This window comes from Dendrobium catenatum, unplaced genomic scaffold (genome assembly GCF_001605985.2).
Source record: "Dendrobium catenatum unplaced genomic scaffold, ASM160598v2 fragScaff_scaffold_1608, whole genome shotgun sequence".
Lineage (NCBI taxonomy): Eukaryota > Viridiplantae > Streptophyta > Magnoliopsida > Asparagales > Orchidaceae > Dendrobium > Dendrobium catenatum.
Window position 1 is genome coordinate 4,103,746 of NW_021320070.1, and position 22,484 is coordinate 4,126,229.

The following is a 22,484-nucleotide window of genomic DNA, read 5'->3' on the forward strand; positions in this document are numbered from 1 at the left end:
GTCTACTACATTGTAATATATTACTGCCTAATAGAATCACTTCAACAAGGTCGGGCTCCGTAGTTTTTTCCCTATTGAATTTTACACATAAAATCTTATATCTCGTATAATTTATCTATTTGTAAGCGTTCAACATTTTTGTTTAATGCTAATACAACAAATCTCTAGTCTACCATCATGAATATTTAAACATGTAACAATAATTATCCTTTAATTTAGCATTTTCAATCCTGCTAAACATCCATCTCTATATTGGGTAAGCACTTCTAGCATGTTGGGTAAGCACGACATTGAAACTGAAAAACTGTAGAAAGTAGAAACTGAGAAAAAAGAAATCACGAAACTTAAGAAAATGAAAAACTGAACAAACTCAAAGCAGCAGAATGATTTAAAATATGAAGCATTACTAGGCTCAATGTTGAAGAAAACAAGCACATAACAAGTTCTATGGAAAAGTTAAACAGCTACCATTCAAAGGCTGATAGTCTCAAAGTAAGATTTTTTTTTCTTTTTTAAGAAATTATTTTGCAGTTAAGTTCAAATAGCCATAATCAGTTGATAATAGCAGAACACTTAGAAATTTCATATGGTGTCAGATATTTTTATTAAGTAAATGGAATGGTAAAATGAGGCAGAGAGAATAAAATTACTGTTGCGGGCCATATCCCCAGTAGTCATTACGGATTTCATCTTCAAACTTTTTCTTAAGTTCTGGATGCTTCTGGAAGTATTCCTCAGCAGTCATTGTGCATATTTTTTGCTGCAAAGAGAGAAAGCATAATGTGCAATTAAAAAAAAAATAGATGGTAAATCAGGTAAGTAGAGGGTTCCTCACCTTCAACTCTTGAACCTCAGCGATTTCCTTATCCAACCTTTCAGTCTCCTTCAGGGATGTTTGTTCTGCTTCTTTCAGTTCTACCAACTGATGACAAGAGATGGTTATCAACTTTACAAAGCCATGAAAAATACAAACTCTGGCAATACAAGGGTGACAATATATTGTAAATATTTTACATATTAGATGCGTAATAATTTCAAATTCATTATATAGGTTTCTTTTAAAAGGATAAAATTGATAAATTGCAACGTTGATTTTATAATATGATAAATTAAAATCATTAATATTTATAATATATTTAAGAAAAAGTTAAGTCAATCCATTAAAAATAATCATATTTGAAAGTACTTTGATAATTAAAGTTGTATCTAATTTTAATTTCAAGAATAATTAAAATTAATTCTAAGATTAATTTAAACTGTTTAATAATTACTAGGTAGATTTTTTTATTTAATTAACAATAGAATAGACTAATTAATTAACAATAGATTATAAGATACATTAAATAGCATTATTTTTAAATCTATCATTCACGTTGTTTAGACTTTAAAGATAGAAGACATTATCTTTTTTTAATAAATTTAAATTAATTTAAATATTTCAAAAATTCTTAAAAAATAATGATCAAATAGATATTTTATATCAATCAGTCAAGAAGACTCTAATGATTAGAAGAGTTCATGATACATTGATTATATTAAATATCATAAAAATTTGATAAATGCAATTTGGCAATCTTATATGATAACTTTACAACAATAATAATGACAACAACATTAAGCCTTTATCCCACCATGTGGGTCGGCTACATGAATCTTTTTTTGTCATTATGTCATATAAATAGTCAACTTCTTATTTAAATCTAATAAAAAGTCATTTTCTATATTTTCTAACAAGCCTTTTTAGGTTTACTTATACCTTTCTTAACACAAGTAAAATTTAATACACTACACTTCCAACCGGGTCATCGAAAGATAGAGGTTTTATGTGACCAAACCATCTTAAGGCGACTCTCTAATCTTATCTATTGCTGGAGCTACTCCAATCTTTTCACATGTATACTTGCTACGCATTCTGTATCTAAGAGTAAAATCATTCATGACTCATCCACCTGAGTATCCTCATCTCTACAACACTTAACTTAATTTTATGCTTCTCTTTTAATGATCAATATTCTGCACTATAAAGCATTTAAGTCGCACCGGTACACCGCCATCTTATGAAATTTTCCCTTAAGTTTGAAGTGTACTTTTCTATCACAACCGGCCCGATGCATTTCTCCGTTCAATCATCCAACTTGAATTTAACTAATAATATTCTATTACACCATCACTTTGAGCAATAGACCCAATATATCTAAAATATATACTATTTTTAATGACTTGATCGCCCAAAGTTACAATCCCCTCACTAGATCTATTATTATTAAAATTACACTTCATGTATTCAATTTTAGATCTACTCGAACGAAAACCTTTTAGACTCTAATGTTCACCTCTATAATTCAAATTTTTTCAACTCCCTCTCTAGTATTATCAACAAAAAGAATATCATTACCAAAAAGCATACACCAAGGTACATCCTCGTGCAAATGTCTAGTAAGAAAATCCATGACTAAAGCAAAAAAGATAAGGGCTTAATGTTGATCCTTGATGTAATCCAACTGAAATAGGAAAATACTTGGTCAAACCAACTTGTGTTTGAACACAAGTAATAGCTTCAAAATATATATCCTATTATTAACTCCCTTCCTTTCTAGAACTCTCCAGAGAACTTCGCTTAGAACTTTATCATATGTTTTCTCTAAATCAATAAATATCATATGTAGATCCTCCTTATTCTCTCTATACTTCTCCAACAAACCTCTCAATAAATGTATGACTTCTATAGTAGACCTAACCGACATAAATCCAGATTGATTTTGAGAAACATTAGTATCATGTCGTAACCTATGCTCAATTACTCTCTCCCATAGTTTTAATGTATGACACATTAACTTAATCCATCTATAATTCACACTATTGTGTATCAACTTTATTCTTAAAAATAGGAATGAACACACTCCTTCAATCATCTGGTATCTTTTTATCTTCAAAATAATATTAAAAAGTTTAGTAAGCCAAAAAAATTCATTCATCTCCTAAGCATTTTCACACTTCTATCGGAATATCATCAGATCTAACTGCTTTACCACAGTTTGTTTTCTTTAAAACATCTCTAACTTCAATTTTACTAATACGACGATAAAAACAAAAATCTTTATTTTCATTTAGGTTGCTAAGGTCATTAAAATCAATTGTATTCTCATAATCTTCATTGAAAAGCTTATAGAAATGAGTTCATTTAAATAAAAATAATTTTCTTTTCACTCGAGAAATAAAAATTTTAAATTTTGCAAATGGCCAAATTTTAAAATGAGGTCTCTTATTCATTTGAAGCTTTTGAGGAAACTTTCTCTCTCATTGCAACTGAATAATATGTATATAAATTTGATAGTTGTGATTTGACATTCTTTTATGATGACTTTTAAATGAAAAATACTTTCTTTTTTATTAAAGTAATGAAGCTTTACATTTTTGCGAAGGGCTCAAAGCTGAAATACAATTCTCTCGAAGTTTAGAAATTTTAAATGCAATTTTTTTTTCTCTTGTTCTAACGTTACTTGTATATAGATGTCTTACCTTACAGTCCATCCAAAGAGTTCTGAATTCCAAGGAAAATATACAAGGATAAAAACAAATAGAGAATAAGGGCAATCTTACCAGAGCATCGAACTTGGGCTTGTATTGTGGAGTCACAGTGTCAACGAATTTCGGTATCTCAACACCTGTCAGATTGAAGTTAGAAAACCTCAGCTTTAGTTGTATAAAAGTAGAAGCTCAAAAATAATGGTTAATTGCATGAATAGCCTGACGAAACATTAGTCATCAATAGGGTTGATTTTAAAAGTGGAAGCTCAACCAAACACTTTCCATCACAATAAAATCACTAAAAAAAAAACATCTTCAGCATTAGGGTTGATTTTATAAATCCTCAGTCAGCATTCATCATGTTGAGATCAACTAGACTTTTAATTATCTTAATACAATCATTATCCTTCATAATTCTTCCTCATTAATTTCATCTATATACTCTATTAATTAATACATCTTCAATCATTTATTGTGCATGCTCAAACTAATTAAACCTGTTTTCACTATGTTATTTTCAATAGATTATACTCCCACCATCTCTTTAAACTAATAAACCCAACCTAATTTTACCCCCACATCCTTCATAATGTTCTCATTTTTGCTCATTTATTTGGACTATCATTGATCTCTATAATGCCCAACACTCAGACTCATCACATAATTCACACAATTATAATTTTACAAAACAAACCTTTAATCCTCCATAATATTCTCTAACGCAGTAATATTGAATAACAACATTTTAACTCTAGATCCAAGATATCTGCATCACTATTTTCGTTGTCATAGATCAAAAATATTTATAACTATCACAATTAGTCCTCCACTTTAAATATCGCCAATGCCACATAAGTGGTTGATGGTATCTACAATAAATTACCGAATGATCTTTCAACAAAATCGATTAGTAATTATTGACTCCACTCGCATCACATTGCATATGATATCAAAAAGGCCCAAACAAAAATTGGTTAATCAATAAAATCTTTCTTTTTGAACTGATGTCATTAATTAAAATAATTAAATAATCACAACAACATCAAGCCTTTATCCCACTACGTGGGGTCGGCTACATGAATCCTTTTTCTCCATTGTGTCCTATTAAAAGTCAAATTCTTAAAATAATTAATTAATCAAATATAAAAAAATATGTAAATTTTCAGATGCGTTCATTGAAATTCTTATTACCCAATTAATTCATCAACCAGCAACAGAAGATATTTTTGTGCGAAAAAACAATATATTTCTACTGAATATCTTGCAGCCATTACTTTCACATACTTTGAAAACTCTTGAAATTGATGCAACAATAAATAATAGATAGACAGAAGGCATCGAATATTGAATAGCACAAAAAGGAATTGTGCAAAAGCCAAACTTTATACTTACTGGTGCTTCAAAGAATTTCACATTAACTTGATTCTTATGATATAAGTTGAACTGTTTAGTACATGCAGAGCATCGCAACATGTACATTGGTGAAGCATGGTACGTTAAAAGTTATTGAATTCATTCAAAAAAATAAATGATGAATGCTTATCGTACATCAAGGGCCTACCCAAAGCAATCAACTCCCACCAAAGCACTGTTTGAGGAGGCTTGATGTACTTAACCTTCCAGTCCTTACCCTCTTCTTCTGCAGAGAAATTGTTTTTATTACTGAACATATGACCCCCTGATCAGAATTGAGACAACCTAATTACTACCTCAGACCCACCCTCTAACTATCATATATCAAGAGGCACTAAAACAACATCAACCTACTATGCAATCCATCACTATAAAAGGAGAAAGTTGCGGCAAATTATTACGTGTGGCATCCGGATTTATTCGGAGGTGAATCTGGACGCGCCATGTCACCCCTATCTCGGTGCATCCAAGTATGTGGCACATCCGGATTCGCCTCCGGACGGTCCGGACCGCACATATTAATTTGCCAAAAACTGTGGTGAAAAATGTTTACCCATTAATGCTGGAATTTGAGCATTTAAAAAAAAGAAAAAGAAAACCACATGATGACTGATTCTATGTACAAAGGCGAGGCTAGGTAAAGGCTAGATGTTGTAGGTTCAACGCAAAGGTAATAGTAAGTAGTGGTGACAAAGCATGCTGGTATGTACGATAATGTAGTGGGAGATGGCGTCCTTAATTGTTACAAGATTAAAGCATGACTTCTGTATTGACTGTTATGCCACAACTACTTAAGCATTCCTTCTTCCATTTATCATGTCCACTACCTTGACCTATGTTTTCCACTACTCTTTCTTCCTAGGTTCTCCACCTTCATTGGTTTGAATTTCTTCTCATCTATGAAGTACGGATACGACATGGACATCATGATATGGACACGATATTGGCATAGAGATAGGACATAACGTTAAAAAATAGGATCCATAAGTGATTTATTCATAAGAATGTCTCCTTGGCCATCAATGGTTGTCAAGGATCCATAGACAAGTTCCCCCAAAAAAAAAGGATCCATAGACAATGATTATTAGATTATTTCTATAACAGTGAGTATATTAAATAAATTTATACGAATCATTGATCATATAATATGTAGCACTTATTTATATAATTTAGAAATCAGTATTTGGTGCCTATGATACTTTAAAAGAATGAGAAGATGTAATACTTGAGCTGTAATAGAACAAGTATGATGGGGACATCAGAGCATGGAAAGTATATCAAAGACGTGACCATCAATCTACGGCCACGATCGAGTCTATGTATTTTTGAGTCATTTCATGTATTTGTTTTTCTTATTATGTTATTTAGTTTTTATTATTTATGTTATATTTGTTTTCTCGTTTTACCCTTTTCTTAAGGGATGTCGTATGTAAACCCTAGGGGCATTGTCATCCTTTTTTTTATTTTGAGTCCTTTGTATGAGGCTATTTATAGCCCTTATGTTCTTCTTCTAAAGTTAATGAATGAATGATGAATTTTCTTTCCCTTTGATTTCGTTCTGTGATCGTGAAAGTGTTTGAGAGAGAAATCCCTAGAAGAGGGAAGTCGGATCACCCACCAACTTTGGAGATGACCGGATTCATTGTTCTACCTTCCCTACCTCTTTCTCCCCGCCTTCCTCCCAAAACTAGCCGCCGGCCAAGAAATCCTCACCATCTCCTTAAGCCGCCGGCCACCATATAACTCCCCCTCATCATCGATTAACCCCAACTCCACTTCCACCCTCACCCGACCCGTCTCCCTTCACCCCACCGAAATCCCAAACCAATTCCCCACCAACCCACCAGGCCCTATCCCCCTCTCTCTCCCTCCAAAATTCAAATCCCCCTCTTTGAATACCACCTTCCATAAATGATCCCCCTTAAATTGGGAAGGCTTAATTTCAAATTTCAAATTTCAAATTAATTTGAATTTGAAATTCTTTCCTAATTTAAGAAATCTATTTTATGAAAGTTTCCTAAATTAAATCCATTTTGAATTTCAAATTAATTGAGATTTAATTAAAACTTTCCTAATCTCTAAGTCCTAAAATAGCAATCCAAATCTCCCCCACTAATCCTCTCCTAGCCAATGATGCCGTCGGCCCCCCTAATTAAACCCCTTGGGATTTATTTCCAAATCCCCTAATCCTCTCTTGGGAACTTTTCCTAATTCCCCTTTTCCCTCTTTGGCCGAAATTTCCAAAGCTCCCACACCTCCTTATTTCTTTCCAAAATCAAATCTTAAGATTTGGAAACAAATTCCCTAATGTCCCCTTCTTGCCGCCGCCCCTTCCCACCTCCTCTTTTCTTTAATTAATTCCAATCATAGGAATTAATTAGAGCATTGTTGGAAAACCTCTCCCTCCTCCCTTGACCGGCCACACCTCCATCCCTCCACTTCAAGTTCGAGAGAAACTTCTTTCTCTCTAGTGGGAACTTCAAAGGATTGATTGTGATCTTCGATTACACACCCTTCTTCTAAAAGCCAATGAATGGCCGATTCGAATCTTGATTACGACCTCTCCTACGATGAACAAGGATTTGTTAACATCCTTCACTCCACCTTCTTTGACGTCAATCCTAATATCGACCACATCGTCGAGGAGTACGTGTAGCGCATCCTGGATACCCTTGTCGAGGCCGTGGAAGAACAACTCGGCACCTTTCAGTGGAGGATTGCAACCCAACAATGATAAAGGTTTACCAATCCACCTCTCATATTTTCATTGTCTAACTTGCTCTAGTGGTTTGATTGATTCATGAAAATCTTGTTCATCTATTTCTGCCAAGCCTAGTAATCGTAGGACTTGAGTTTGGTCTCTATGCTTCTAATCTCATTCTTAGCGTAGAGATTTTGTTTGAAAGCTACTTAATTTGCATGTTATTGATATTCTACGTTATATTAATAAATCAAGCATTTGGCAAAAGGCTTAGCCTAAATGTAGGCACCCATTTCTTGTTTTATTTTATCGTTTTAAATTGCTAATAGCTTTAATCATAATTATTTTTATCAAGGAATCGTGCAAATTCTTATTACATCCATTTAAAGCATCCTAGTCCTACATCAAAGTACCTTTTGTCTTTTTTCTTTCTAGAACTTAATAGGAGATTTTTTTTGTGTTATCTTCTTCCAATATATGTTACATATGTGCATCTTTATTTTTAGCTAGTCTTCCTAATGTTGTCCAACTTTTGCTTGGTGCTCTTCTATGAAACTTATAGCATCTTTATTTTGTATGTCAAGCCTTATTGCAATATATGTATCATAATATAATCTTTACTGACTATACTCATTGTGATGCAGGACTACAATGCTTAGATGATATTGATTTAGGATTTTGCATGCTTAAATTTTAAAGAACAATAGTAAGTAAACTTGTATTGATTTTAAATGATAAAACAAAACGATAAGGCGATAAAACAAGCTTATGTCAAATCACATGCATAGAGGTTAAGATCCTAAAACAGTCAATTACTCTAATGTTGCATGCATGTAAGGTTTTCAACGAAAATTCCTATGCTAACAATAAGATTAGTCACTATGCAAGAATCCCTCACTCAACTCTCTAGATCACTAAGCTTTAGCAGAGGAGAATTAGCATGGAGATTTCAACCAGAACTCTTCCTACGGCTGGTGGGTGATCCGATTCCCTCTCCTAGAGATTTTCTCCAAAACTCTCAAACTCTCTCAAGAACACAAGATTGCAGGAATTTCATAATAATTCTTCATTAGTCCTCTCAAAGAAGAGGAGGGACTTTAAATAATTCAATACATGAAGGAAAATATAAAAGACATCATTGCCCCTAGGGCTTACAAGAAGTTAATCCCTCGAGTAAGGGCATAAATGAAAAATGCATAAATTAAATAAATACAACACATATAATCAAAAATAAAGAGATGACATCGTGGCCGTAGATCGTTGGCCATGTCTCTGATATACTTTCCATGGTGGGATGTCCTCATCACATTAGTTGTAGCTGCTTGTGGTCCTCATAATAAAGAGAATTTTAAATTAGGCTATTTGATGCTGGAAGACTTTATCATTAGGGTTGAATCTTCAGTGGGATTATTGGCAATCATGCCTCCTTTCTCTCTTCTTCCATTCAAATGATAGCAATGACTCATTTAGGAAAGGCAAATCTTTCTTTAAGAGATCTTGTATCCTTATAGCATTCAAATCAGCATTTAACCCAACAAGAAAATCATAAATTTTATTTTATCTTTTTTCAACAAACCTTTTAAATATGCTTGCATCTTTATTGCCCTCCATTTGAATGCATTGATAATGATTCCTCTCTTGCAAAAGGCATAGTACTATATTGGAGTATTTTGATGGATCGTCCTCCTATCTTTGTGACCAAGATCTTGATTTTGATCTCATAGATTTGGGCTGCATCATGGACTTTAGAATCCATATCCAAAACTTTTTTTTTGTTGAATGAAGGAACATTTAGTTGCCACTTATTTCAGAAACCATAGAGTTTCATAACCATAGCATCACCATTGAGTCATGCTCATCTTAAGTATTGAGTGTGGGATCGCCTTGTTTTGTTGCCAAGTAAAAAAGCCCAATTTTCCTCTTTCTTTTAAAAATGTGCGAACCAATTGCGACCACTTGAGGTAATTTTTCTACTCAAATGATATGTTGAATGAATGATTTTTAATTCTCCTTTTGGATTTGGGTTGCAAGTCTCAGATTCAAACGAAACTAAAACAAAAGCAATATGAGCATTTTTGTTATCCATTGAAATGAAACATGTGGTAGTAATTGGTGGAAAAGAGAAAGAATGATAGAAATAAGGCCACAATGATGACGGCTACACAATAAAAAGAATATCAAGAATGAAAAGAGCCCTACAATAATAAAGATTTGAAAGTATTGGATAATGCAGCAATAAAGGCTGCAGGTTATAGAAATGCTAAGAAAAAAGCCTAATGCTCTGATAACATAACAAGAATTGGACAGAACTAGTTGAGTATTTCATTCCAACATTCATGTAGTTTTATACAATTCAAGGAGAGCTTATAATAGGAAACATACACATTCGTGAAATAATAAATTACAGAATAATTATAGTCGTCCACAAATTGATGAGATGACACTAATAATCCCATGGAACACTAAGGTGGAATGAAGTGAATAAGGAAGATGAGGATTGCTGAGCTCGATGGAATCATGATGGAGGCAGAATTAAAGGTGGAATTAATTGAGGCGGATTTGATGGAGACTGATTTCTCCATGATAACCTAAAGAAACAGCGTCCATAAATCTGTCGTTATCAATATAATTTTCGGCATCTCTTTTCTAACTACTGATTTATAACATTACTACTCATTTTTCTAGCTATTTGATTGTGGTAACCGTAAATGGCGCCATGAAGTTGCCAAAGTTTAAATAAAAATCACACTTTGTGCCAAGCATATGTTGTGTCTCACTAGGTATGATGACTCTTTCGAATAAGTATATAGGTTAGCAGCACAAGGAAGACAAGATAATATGGCTCATACCAGGTGATGATTACAAAAATTTTATTACAGTAATTTGCAGACAAATTTTTTATTGCACTATTTTGTAGAGAATTTTCAGTTATGACTACATAAGTTTGCTGCACATAAAACAACAACGCTGTCCTCCACAGAAAATGCAGCATTTTGCTGCAGTTTGCTGCATTACACAGGGCTCAATTGATTGCATGTAGTTGGTAAGCATTTTTATACAAGAAATGTGATTTGTTCACTCATTTTGAGTGTAAATATAAAATCATTGAATTTGATGGATTTTTTTGGATGTTTGTAGAGTTTGAAATCAATGTTGATTTCTAATAACAAACCAAATAATGGACTTGGAAAATTTCACCATTTTCCAACATGTCTTTTATAAATTCAAGCAAACAAATGAACCCTCAACAGAAAACTGCAGCAAAATTGATGCAGTTTTGAGCCCTAAAACAGTTAAAAAAACAGCTTGTTGGGTTGAGGCAGTTTTAAGTCCTATAAGCTACTACGATATAAGAGATATAAATGCTTTCATCAATTTAGATGCAATAGAACCAGCCAAAATAAGGTCATGATCAAAATGAGGACATTAAGGAACAATACAAGTTAAGAAATCATTAGAACAGAGTTTTAACGAAGAAATCATTCCTGAGCATAATAAAAATATAATGAATATCTCATACATAGATTTAAAAAAACAGGACATGGAAATAGCTATTAAGAGATAGATGAATGCGAATTCAATTTTGACCAAATTATGATCAATAAACAAAAGGAAAAAAAATTATCCTCGACTCTACCATTATCAATACATTTTACTCATTTCATAAGATTTAAGTCCAAATGTTTTCCTTAATGATAATTGAAGAGTTATGAGCAATATTACATAGTTCCATTAATAGATTTTTTCAGTGAAATTTTAAAGGATAATAGAATACCAAATAAATGAAGAAGGATTTTGATAATGGCATATGAGCGGTACAATAAAGTTGTGAGAGAGAATAATGGAAATAGAATTAGAAAAATATATTGATATTAAAAAAAAATCAGTTTGATTTTGCGCCAAAAAGATCACAATTGAAGAGGTTTTTGTGCGAAGGCAATTAAGGAAAAATCATAAATGGTAGAGAAAGGATCTTAATATGACTTTCATTAATAAGAATCCATATGGTTGATGCTATAAATTTTGAAATGGTGTGCACAAAGGAAAATATATTTATGTCAAAGAGAAGTTGAAATTATGAAAGATATATTTGATGGAACATTGACAAATAAAAATAGCTGTGGACACACTAAAGAGGTCATAATTACAGTATGATTACATCAAGAATCAATATTAGTTCATATCATTTTATATTTAAAATAAGATTGACTATAGTGACCTTAGCACTCTAAATGAAAATAAAGATTTTTATTTTTCTCGGCGTATTAGTAATACTGAAGTTAGAGAGGCTTTAAAGAAAATGAAGGGTGGAAAAACTGTTGGACCTGATGATATTCCAATAGAGGTGTGGAAATGCTTAGGAGATGAAGGAATTTCATGGCTTACTAAACTTTTTAATACTATTTTGATTTGACTTCTGTTAAGAAAGGTAGGGGTAGACCTAAAAAGACTTGGTTAGAAAATATTAGGAATGACCTTTCTTTATTAAATTTAAACGAGAATTTGACTTTTAATAGGACACAATGGAGAAAAAGGATTCATGTAGCCGACCCCACGTAGTAGGATAAAGGCTTGATGTTGTTGTTGTTGTTGTTATGAAGATTCTTACGAAGAAGAAATTTTCAAAATGAGATTCCCAAGTGTGTGGTTTTCACAAATAACTTATCTCTAATCTGTGAAGCCTTTGTTAAAAAAACAAAGTACAGCAATGAAAAAAATGATTATAAGATAAAAGAGGCTTAGGATTAGTATAAGAAAAACTTCATGTATGATATACGATTTTAATGGGTGTGATGCTAACGATTATCGATTGGTATTACTAAAAAACAAAGTGATACTTAAGTGAGATAAATTTAATTTTTTTAAAGCACCAAGTGTCCAATTGCACTCAAGGCAATATAGTTATCCAACGCCTAAGGCATTAAGCAACACCATAAGTGAGGGTGGCACTAATAAAGAAATAGTTATATCGTGCTAATAAATTTATTTAATGATGAATCGTGTTGAACAGTATAAGACTATACTCATATTAAATTATATTTCATAAGCAAATAAAATTTCAAATTTCATTTTATTACAAGATTGAAAAACTTGCTAAATAGATAATTTCTAACAAGCATAACCAAACAACTCAAGTTTGTAATGTGTAGACCCAAAGATAATCTAATCTTCACTAACATATTTCCCATCTTCTCATTATCCATGATCGAATTTGTGTCACTATTTGCATCCCTTCATCTCTTACTATATTTATATTCATTATCTTCATCTTCATGATTTGTCAATCTAAAATGTAAATTCTTGCACCTATAATTAATCAACTTGATTGCAAAGGTGAATTCTTGTTCTCTAATACTCTCTCAAATCATCTCATTCCAAATTCTCATCATCAAAAACTCACTCTCAACATTTGGAGTATTATCACGCATCACTCAAATCAAAGCAAATTGCTCATCTCACTTCTTGACACTTTAAAGCAATGCACTTGCCTAGGCGTGGCCTTGTAATGTCGTTCATCTACATGGTGTTTGAGATATTTAGTCTCATCTCATCTTTCCTGACCCCTTAGGGGAGTGACTAGCTCACCTTTCATAATAAAAATAAGTTTTAGTATCTTAAATCTATCATATAAAAGTATAATATAGATGATGTTATAAATTCTTAAGTTAAGCTTGAATAATTAAAATAGAGAGGTTCCCCAGGAGCATTGTATGATTAGAGAATATCATGAAAATTTTAAGCTACTTTTTATGTTACTGCAATTAGGCCAATTATCTAGAATAAAGCTAAGAGTTAGTTTAGTAAAAGTGACCATTCATAGTCAAGTTGAGTATGGGGAAAACAAAAATGCTAATACAAATGTGAAAAAAAAAAAATAGAGAGAATAAATTAAAGAATGAATAAAATAAGGGGTGAATACACTATTCTGTAGTGGTGATAAAAGGATAGATGTTGCAAATATTCTTCACCCATTGTGCTTTCAACCACTACTTCTGTAATTACTTTTTTTAAGTTTTATCATACAAGTTCATTTTACAGATTCACATTCCATAAAGATTTAGCTGATTCGATTTCAGTTTCATATGAATCGTGATTTGGTATGATGATGAGATGATCTTATTAGATATGACCACTTATTAAAAATGCTTTAATTGTGTTATTATCAAGTTATATGGGTGGTGCTTAAAACCGTTTAAGTATTGCATTGGATAATTACAAATTATAGAATGAACTTTCTAATAATTCCAATGATCGACATCATGACCCTCAAAGAATAAACGGGGACTACAAATCATTTTCACCACTTTAAATGTTATCAATAGTTATTAACCTTGCCTATATTCATGAAAATAAAACACATATACATAAAAATATAAAAAATGGTTTCATGCTTGTGTTATCACTGGTAAAGTTAGCTTTGATGATCATTAATGTTTATTGCTTCCCAGGCTTGCAATATTTAACTGTTACCAGCACTCCGCTAGTTCATAAATGTACATATATCTATATATGAAGTTCAAAAGGTCGTAAATCTCAAGAGAAATTCTACAGAAGTGTTCTGCCTAGAAATGTATTGAGTTGTTCCATATGAAGAATAATTCATATCAACTTAACTTACTAAAAGGCCAAATCTGCCAAATCTCTTTAATAATATTATGCCTTTGCATTCAAATACCGTTATCTAGTAGTCATAAACAACCAAAGTTACGGGGAAAAATACAGAACAAAAAATCTCAACAGCAGAATCAGAAAACATACTCTCATAAGCCTCTTTATACATATCCACCAGGCGAGGGCCAATTCCTTTCCTATAGTATTCCCAGTCAATGGGTTCCGGCTCCTACACAATTTGAAGAAGAACATGTGCATATCAATCAATTAACAAGGAAAACATAAAACAAAAATAAGCGCCCTCTAAATTAAACAAGACCATAAAATTGATTGAAAAATCAATAAAATCTATTTTTTTAGAATGAAAGGAAAATCTTAGTTCTTGTAATTCAAGGAAAAACAAATATTTAACGGAAAACAAAAGACACCTGCATTGATAAATATGCGAGATTGGCAAGGGACTGGTGCAGGAATGATGAAAAATTACATGAACGGATAAACGTTAGATTCCTTGAGAAAATAAAACATTATATATTATAAGAAACAATATTTAGAAACCAGAAGCACCTTTTGCATTCAAAAAGACATCAAAAACTAAAATTGCAGGAGAATGCAATTCCAGATTGACATATTAATAAAGTGCTCATAGAAAGAAGGTTCTTAAAACTCGCATTTAGAATGTGGGCCCAGACCGTCATGTTGATCAAGCAAAATTATAACATTCATTTACTACAGCAAAAAGAAACAAATTAATACACACAAGTTCATTAAAGATTTATGAGAAACATGGCTTTGGCAACTTTCAAATTGTTTAAATTAAATTGAACAGGGACACGTCGCTAGTAAATTGAGCCCTCTTTTATTCACTATGGCTCACAATTTGGTAAATTGAGCCTGGTTACATCACTTCATTGAAATGTCAAAGTACAACTTCTGTAACAATTTGATCAAATGTTTGCATCCTGCATCATATTAATAGCACATTAGTTAGACTAATTATAAATTTGTTGTGGAGAAAGTAACTTTTTTTTAAGTTATGGGTATTATAATTTTTTTTAAGTTGAACGGTAACTTTAATACATCTACCACACACTAAAACTTTACACTGCATTTGATTTACTTCAAACCACACACCAATATTCTCCAAACCCCTACATTTAGAATACTTTACATCTAGGGGTGTAAGTGAGCCAAGCCGGCTCACGAGTCGACTCGAGCTTGACTCGTTTATGGGCTAGCAAACTGAGCTTATCGAGCTCATGAGTCGAGCTTCATGAGGCTCGACTCGCGAACTCATGAGCCGGCTCGAATCAAATCTCGCTACAGGATTGAGGGACTCAAATTGTTGGACGACTCACAACGTGGAGGCGGACTAAGACCGACGAACTCGTGTGTGCAATGCGGGACTCGGACCATCAGACGAAGCGGAGGCGAAATGCTGTTATGCGTGCGAGCTGCGGGACTTGAACCGTCGGACGACGCGGAACCAAACCCAGACTGTCAAGGCTCGCGAGCCTGCTCGAGCTCATTTACAGTGGGACGAGTTTGATATCGAGCTCTCCTTTTGAGCTCGACTCGAGCTCGAGTTTGAGCCGGCTTTCTGACTAACAAGCCGAGCTCGATAGTGCAATTACTTGACTCGACTCGGCTCGACTCGTTTCAACCCCTATTTACACCCATTTTACTTCAAACCAAACAACCCCTTAAGGGTTTTGAATTTTTAAGATGCAACAACAACATTAAGCATTTAAGCCTTTATCCCACTATGTGGGGTCGGGTACATGAATCTTTTTTCTCCATTGTGTCATATTAAAAGTCAAATTCATGTTTAAATCTAATAAAGAAAGATCATTTCTAATATTTTCTAACCAAGTCTTTTTAGGTCTGCCTCTACCTTTCTTAACATAAGTCAAATCTAATACCTCTACTTTCCTAATCGGGTCATTAGAAGGCTGCCGTTTTAGGTGACCAAACCATCTAAGGCGACTCTCTCTAATCTTATCTTTTATTGGAGCTACTCCAACCTTTTCATGTATATGCTCATTTCGTATCCTATCTCTAAGGGTAAAGCCACTCATCCACCTGAGCATCCTCATCTCTACCACACTTAACTTAGTATTATGCTTCTCTTTTAATGGCCAACCTTTGGCACCATAAAGCATTGCAGGCCTCACCACCATCTTATAGAATTTTCCCTTCAGTTTGAGGGGTACTTTTTTATCACACAACAAGCCCGATGCATTCCTCCACTTCAACCATCCAACTTGAATTATGCTGATAATATCCTCATCTATTTCACCATCACTCTGAACAATAGATCCAAGATATCTAAAACGTGTACTTGATCGCCCAAAGTCACAATCCCCTCACTAGGTCTATTACTACTAAAATTACACTCCATATATTCCATTTTATATCTACTCAAGTGAAAACCTTTAGACTCTAAGGTTGACCCCCATAATGCAAGTTTACCTTCAACTCCCTCTCTAGTCTTATCAACAAGAAGAATATCATCAGTAAAAATCATAAACCAAGGTACATTCTCTTGCAAATGTCTAGTGAAAAAAAAGGTGAATTTTTAAGATGGAGTTATAAAATTTTTTTAAAAAAAAGGTGAATTTATCGTAACTTGACTATCCTTTGAATTTCTTATCTTCTACTTATGTGTAATGCTTATAGATACCATGAACTCTATGGGGAAAACCGGAAAAGGCATTGAGATGAAATAGAATTTTTTTGGAAGCCTTGTCTTTCAATTTAGGGAAAGCATGGTGGCTGATTATCCTTTATTTGATGACCTTGGAGATCCCTCTTTGATGAGTGGTTTAATAACTGTTATTTTTATTTTATTTGTGTGCTTTCTTTGTGTATTTCTAATCCACACATCTCCTTTAAATGCTTTGGAACTTCTCTCTAAATTCACAAATTCATACACCAAGTTTATTCACGAAATTTCCAAGCCACACAAAATCTGTCCAAACTCAACCAACCGACCTTCCTTTCACTCCATACCAAAACCTCTGCATAAACAACCAAAATAAATCAATATATTTATTCCAAACATTCATAGCTTGCCAAATAGTACTCATACCCTCATAACTCCAAACATAAATTTCCCTTAAGCTCCTCACAAAATTAGCAAATATAAAATAACATAGATCCAAACCTACTTCTTATATGTCTTGGTCATCCTTTGATCTTCCACGTCTCAAAGTCCACAGGCTCTTAAATCACTCCTAATAAATTCCCCTACATCTCTTACCACCATATAAAAAATAAACGCAATGTCTGTGTCAAACACCACTTTATCCATTGCATCAAAGACGATCTCCTAAAGTTAATCTCTTGACCAACAATTGTTCTATCACTCCACATATTTGTGGAACAAGTCCAAATTTCTTAGGGCTTAAGTTTCGTTCATTACCTATGTTCATCAAATTATTGAAATTATATTATAAGATTTTATGTATTTTTTTTTTAATGTTTCCTGCATATAAAGAATGCATCGATATATATATATATATATATATATATATATAGTCATGAACAGAAACAAAATGTTGATTTATAGTTTTGTACAAATGTATGGGTAAAGTCATGTGTTGTAAAAAGAGTGCATACGTATTGTTGTGGCAGCTACACAATTGTTTCCAATGTTGCACAGAACAATGCATGAGAGTTTATTAACGACCTTCGTTCATCTTTTTGTACAACATTGTCTATTTCCTTGAAAATTTAAATTAAGGGCTGCATTAACTATACAGAAATATTTTTTTACTAAATTTTATAATTCCTTTCTGCTGTTCACAACTACTTACTCCCTTGAACTAATAACTTTAACAACATTACACGTAAAAATTTCTCCGTAGCTACGATCTCACAAGCAATTAAAGAAGGGTCTCAAGCTTCCCCCATCCCAATCAACAATCCCAATCAAATCCGAATACCCTAAAACATACACAATCGGGCCAGGAAAAACAAACAAAACTTCCCAAATCCCCAAATCATGTAAAGGGGAGGATTAGTATCATCAAGCGCCCAATCCAACGGGAAACAGCCCCAAACCTCACCCATTACCGATCATCAACTAATTAAATTCCAATCAAATTCGAACGCCAAACAAAAATTCATTCACAGCAGGAAAGAAGACGAAACCTCCCAAATCACAGAGAATAATCAGCCATCCAAAAGAAAAACCCGATACCGGGCCAAGAAATTGACCTGACTAAACTTGGTTTGCAGCTGCTGGTTAACGTCGTCAAAGGCACGGCGGAGATTAGCAAACTCCTTTCGCGCCTCGTCGGAGATTATCAACTTCGCCATGGCGTCCCAGTCTATCGCCTTGGTTGCCTTCACCGCCGTCTCCACCACCTTCTTGGCCCCGCTCCCGCTCATATTTCCGTTTTCCGGTCTCTCGTTTCTCTAGCTCCGTCCTCAGATTTCTCCACCAGAGCAGAGCAGCTGCCGGTTCCGATAACCAAAGCAGAACTAGGGCTGCCAAAATATTAGCCCACTTGAGCGTAGAGTTGTCGGCCATGCCAAAGTTGGCCCAGTTAAAGTAAGGCCGCGTCGGTGGGCCTTGGCCTCATAACTCTTTCAAAGTATTCTAGCTTTAATAAAAAAGAGGATTGACACCTCTCTCTCTCTCTCTCTCTCATTTACATTTAAATTTTACTATTTATGCCATCTAAAACTTGTTAGAATGCTCTCACTCAACACATCACTAGGTATGTCTCTATCACCATCTGGACCTGTCGATATCTTCCCTTGCGCCCATTATCACTATTGTTGGACTCGCCATAACTTAGATCCACCTCGGTTACTTACACTAGTGTGATATTCTCACTTCTTTGTTATGGAGCATTTGAAAATTATCTATATGAGCACCGCCATTATCAAGATCTCACAAGCCAGAGAATTGATATATTTGGGCGAGGTAATTTCACTAGAGCTCATAGTAAGGGCATAAATGGGTCCAATCAGAGCAGCGCTCGCATGCAACGACATCTACGTGTTCGGCAAGCTGAAGATAGGGTTAGAAATTTTAACATATGGTGTCTTTTACTTTATTTTGATGTTTTAAGTATTAAAGATATAAATAGTAAAGTTTATGCATAACATATGTAAATGTTAATATTTTGAGTGCTATTCATATAAATTCTTAAAAATACGTAATGAATTTAAAGCTTTAGTGATTGGAGATCCCCCTATTGACCATCATTATCTTACACCTATTAATATTCATCATACAATATTCTCCATTGGTTGAAACTCGTCATCATTAAACACTCATCATTAATTGACGTCTGCCATTTCTTAGCACTCAATTTGATGCATAAGGAAAATCAGTTTAATCAAAAAGAAGTCTTCATAATTTGAGATCTTTTTGAAGTACAAGTTTTATTTCAAAGCCATCTACAAATTTACTAATCGATGTTAGTGTCAAGCAATGAATTCAATGATTGTCAAGCCTCATGTTAATAGCATGCTTCAAACCTTATAAGTGATAACATGTGTTGATGGTGTGTATTGACCTTATAAGCATTGTTTTTTGTCGACATCGTGTATCGATCTTAATAGCAATGGTGTGCTTCAAATTTATTGTTGACAAAAGGGGATGAGGTTGGATAGCATTTTGTAGTCAAGTGATGGTAATCAGGTGACTGTGATTTATAGATCATAGTCAAAGTGATGATCATTAGGAGATCATATTCATCTACAATAGCCGGTTGACATGATACAAAATATCATAGTTGGACCATAATAATCAAACAACAATGAATAGATAACAGCTAACGAGTCAGAACGGTTGGTCAATGAGGTGACAACAATAGCCGGTCGTGATAGTTAGAGTTGAATATTGGGCATAGTTCAAAGAGAAAAAAAAGCAATTAAACACCAAATACTATTAATTATCTATAAGCTAACAAGACCCTAATGACATATGAATCCAAAATTACACTAATTATTACAATGATTACCAACACTAACCATTTTATTCAAATTTGTTCATTAATTATTTAAAAAAATAATATGGAGGCTCCTTTGATTCTATTTTGAAAAATAGAAATACAAATTAGCCGTTACTCTGTACACTCAAAACAACAGAAAACGGTTTCCCGCCACATCACATTCCTTCCTTCCCACACATTTCCCGTCCCAGAATAGATCTTGCACAGCCTAACTAAAACCTTCACCTCATTCTTCTCTAAACCATAGCATAAACACCGCCTCCTTGCCGGCCGCCATGCCTCGCCGGTCCATCTTCCTCTGCTTCTCCACCATCTTGGTGGCCATTTTGGCCGCAACGGCGGCCGGAATAGGGGTGAATTGGGGCAGCCAAACCTCTCACCCTTTGAATCCGAACATAGCAGTCAAGTTATTGAAAGATAACGGTATCTCCAAGGTGAAGCTCTTCGACGCCGATCCATGGACTCTCTCCTCCCTCACGAACACCGGCATTGACGTAATGATCGGCATTCCGAATGACCAGCTTTCCACAATGGGCAAAGATTATGAGATCGCGAAGAATTGGGTCAAGCAGAACATCACCCATTACCTCCATGATCGCGGTCTGAAAATCAGCTATGTTGTTGTCGGAAATGAGCCATTTTTAACGAGCTACGAAGGGGAATTCTTGAATTCCACCTTCCCTGCGCTCAAGAACATCCAAAAGGCGCTCGACGAGGCCGGCGTCGGAGATCGTATCAAAGCCGTCGTCCCGCACAACGCCGATGTATATGACTCTGCAAGCGGCGCGCCCTCCGGCGGCGCCTTCCGCGCTGATATCCGCAATCTAATGACACAAATCGCTCTCTTCCTTCAATCCCACGACGCGCCGTTCGTAGTCAATATTTACCCTTTCCTCAGCCTCAATGAAAACAGCCATTTTCCGATCAACTTCGCCTTCTTCGACGGCGGTGGGAAACCCATTACCGACGGGGGGAGGCAGTACACCAACGTGTTTGATGCCAATTTCGACACGCTCGTCTTTGCGCTCAAGAGAATCGGCATCAACGACATGAAGATCATCGTCGGGGAAGTCGGGTGGCCGACCGACGGTGCGAAGAGCGCCGACGCTGCTAACGCGAAGAGGTTCTACGACGGATTCTTGAAGAGGATGGCAAGCAACAAGGGGACACCGATGCGACCGGGGCCATTGGAAGTCTACCTCTTTAGCCTCATCGACGAGAACATGAAAAGCATAGTTCCGGGGAACTTCGAGAGGCATTGGGGCCTGTTTACATACGATGGCAAGCCTAAATTCGCCATGGATTTCAGCGGCAAGGGGAAGGATGCGATGCTGGTAGGGGCTAAAGGGGTGGAGTACCAGCAATCACAGTGGTGTGTGTTGAAACCGGAGGCGAAGAACTTGGGTTTGCTCGCCGGAAACATGGATTACGCCTGTAGCTTAGCTGATTGCACGCCATTAGCGTATGGAGGATCCTGTAATCACTTGGGGGATTGGATGGGAAATGCGTCGTATGCTTTTAACATTTATTTTCAGATGCAGGATCAGGATGTGAGGGCTTGTGATTTCCAGGGTTTGGCGATGATCACGACGAAGAATCCTTCGAGGAACGGATGTTTGTTTCCTGTGGAAATTGTTAGCGCAGGGGAGAGAACGGCGGTGGGCTTCGTAGTGGCGGCGGCGACGGTTGTGGTGGCGGTGAGCTTGATGAGATTGTGAAGGAGAAGAAGACAAAGATATGTTTGTTACATGACAATTTTTTAGAAAGTCTGATTTTTTTATGTAAGAAACGCTTCAATAGAAAAGAGGAGAGATTTTCTTCTTCTTAAACTATCATTATTTTTTTGATATTATTGATTTTCTCTTATTTAAATTGTTATATTATAATCATCAAATGCAATACTAAAATTCTTTATTTTATAGGAGAAATTATTTTTTGCGGTCATCGGATGTCGTTCTGAGGTGAATCAAGATGCTCCACGTCATGTTTTTGCTTTTTGCGGCACAGCAGGTGATGTGGCGCGTCATCATCATTGAGCGGCCATCACTAATTGATGTCCGCAATTCCTTAGCACTCAATTTGATGCATAAATAAATCAGTTTAATCAAAAAGAAGTCTTCATCATTTGAGATCTTTTTGAATTACAAATTTATTTCAAAGCCGTCTACAAATTTACTAATCGATGTTAGCGTCAAGCAATAAATTCAATGATTGTCAACCCTCATGTTAATAGCATGCTTCAAACCTTATAAGTGATA

At 34.7% G+C, this 22,484-nt stretch overlaps 2 protein-coding genes across 3 annotated transcripts; one reads left to right on the top strand and one right to left on the bottom strand.

Annotated features, from left to right (window-relative positions):
* Positions 1–384: 384 nt before the first annotated feature.
* On the bottom strand, positions 385–18,755 carry LOC110102648 (ATP synthase subunit d, mitochondrial). 2 transcript variants are annotated; one of them, XM_028700894.1, is made up of 6 exons: positions 18,476–18,755; positions 14,402–14,483; positions 5,090–5,167; positions 3,601–3,665; positions 836–922; positions 385–760 (listed from the first exon to the last, which is right to left on the bottom strand). In XM_028700894.1, the coding sequence occupies exons 1-6, from the start codon at positions 18,647–18,649 to the stop codon at positions 647–649; spliced, it is 600 nt and encodes a 199-aa protein (XP_028556727.1). In that variant the 5' UTR covers positions 18,650–18,755; the 3' UTR covers positions 385–646. The 2 variants fall into 2 exon arrangements, with proteins under 2 accessions (XP_028556727.1, XP_020686743.1); XM_020831084.2 differs by lacking the exon at positions 5,090–5,167 and having other exon boundaries at positions 18,476–18,748.
* Positions 18,756–20,522: 1,767 nt separating this feature from the next.
* On the top strand, positions 20,523–21,944 carry LOC110102647 (glucan endo-1,3-beta-glucosidase 8-like). Its single transcript, XM_028700963.1, has one exon. It carries the CDS (start codon positions 20,724–20,726, stop codon positions 21,942–21,944), a length of 1,221 nt encoding a protein of 406 aa, XP_028556796.1. The 5' UTR covers positions 20,523–20,723.
* The last annotated feature ends 540 nt before the right edge of the window (positions 21,945–22,484 follow it).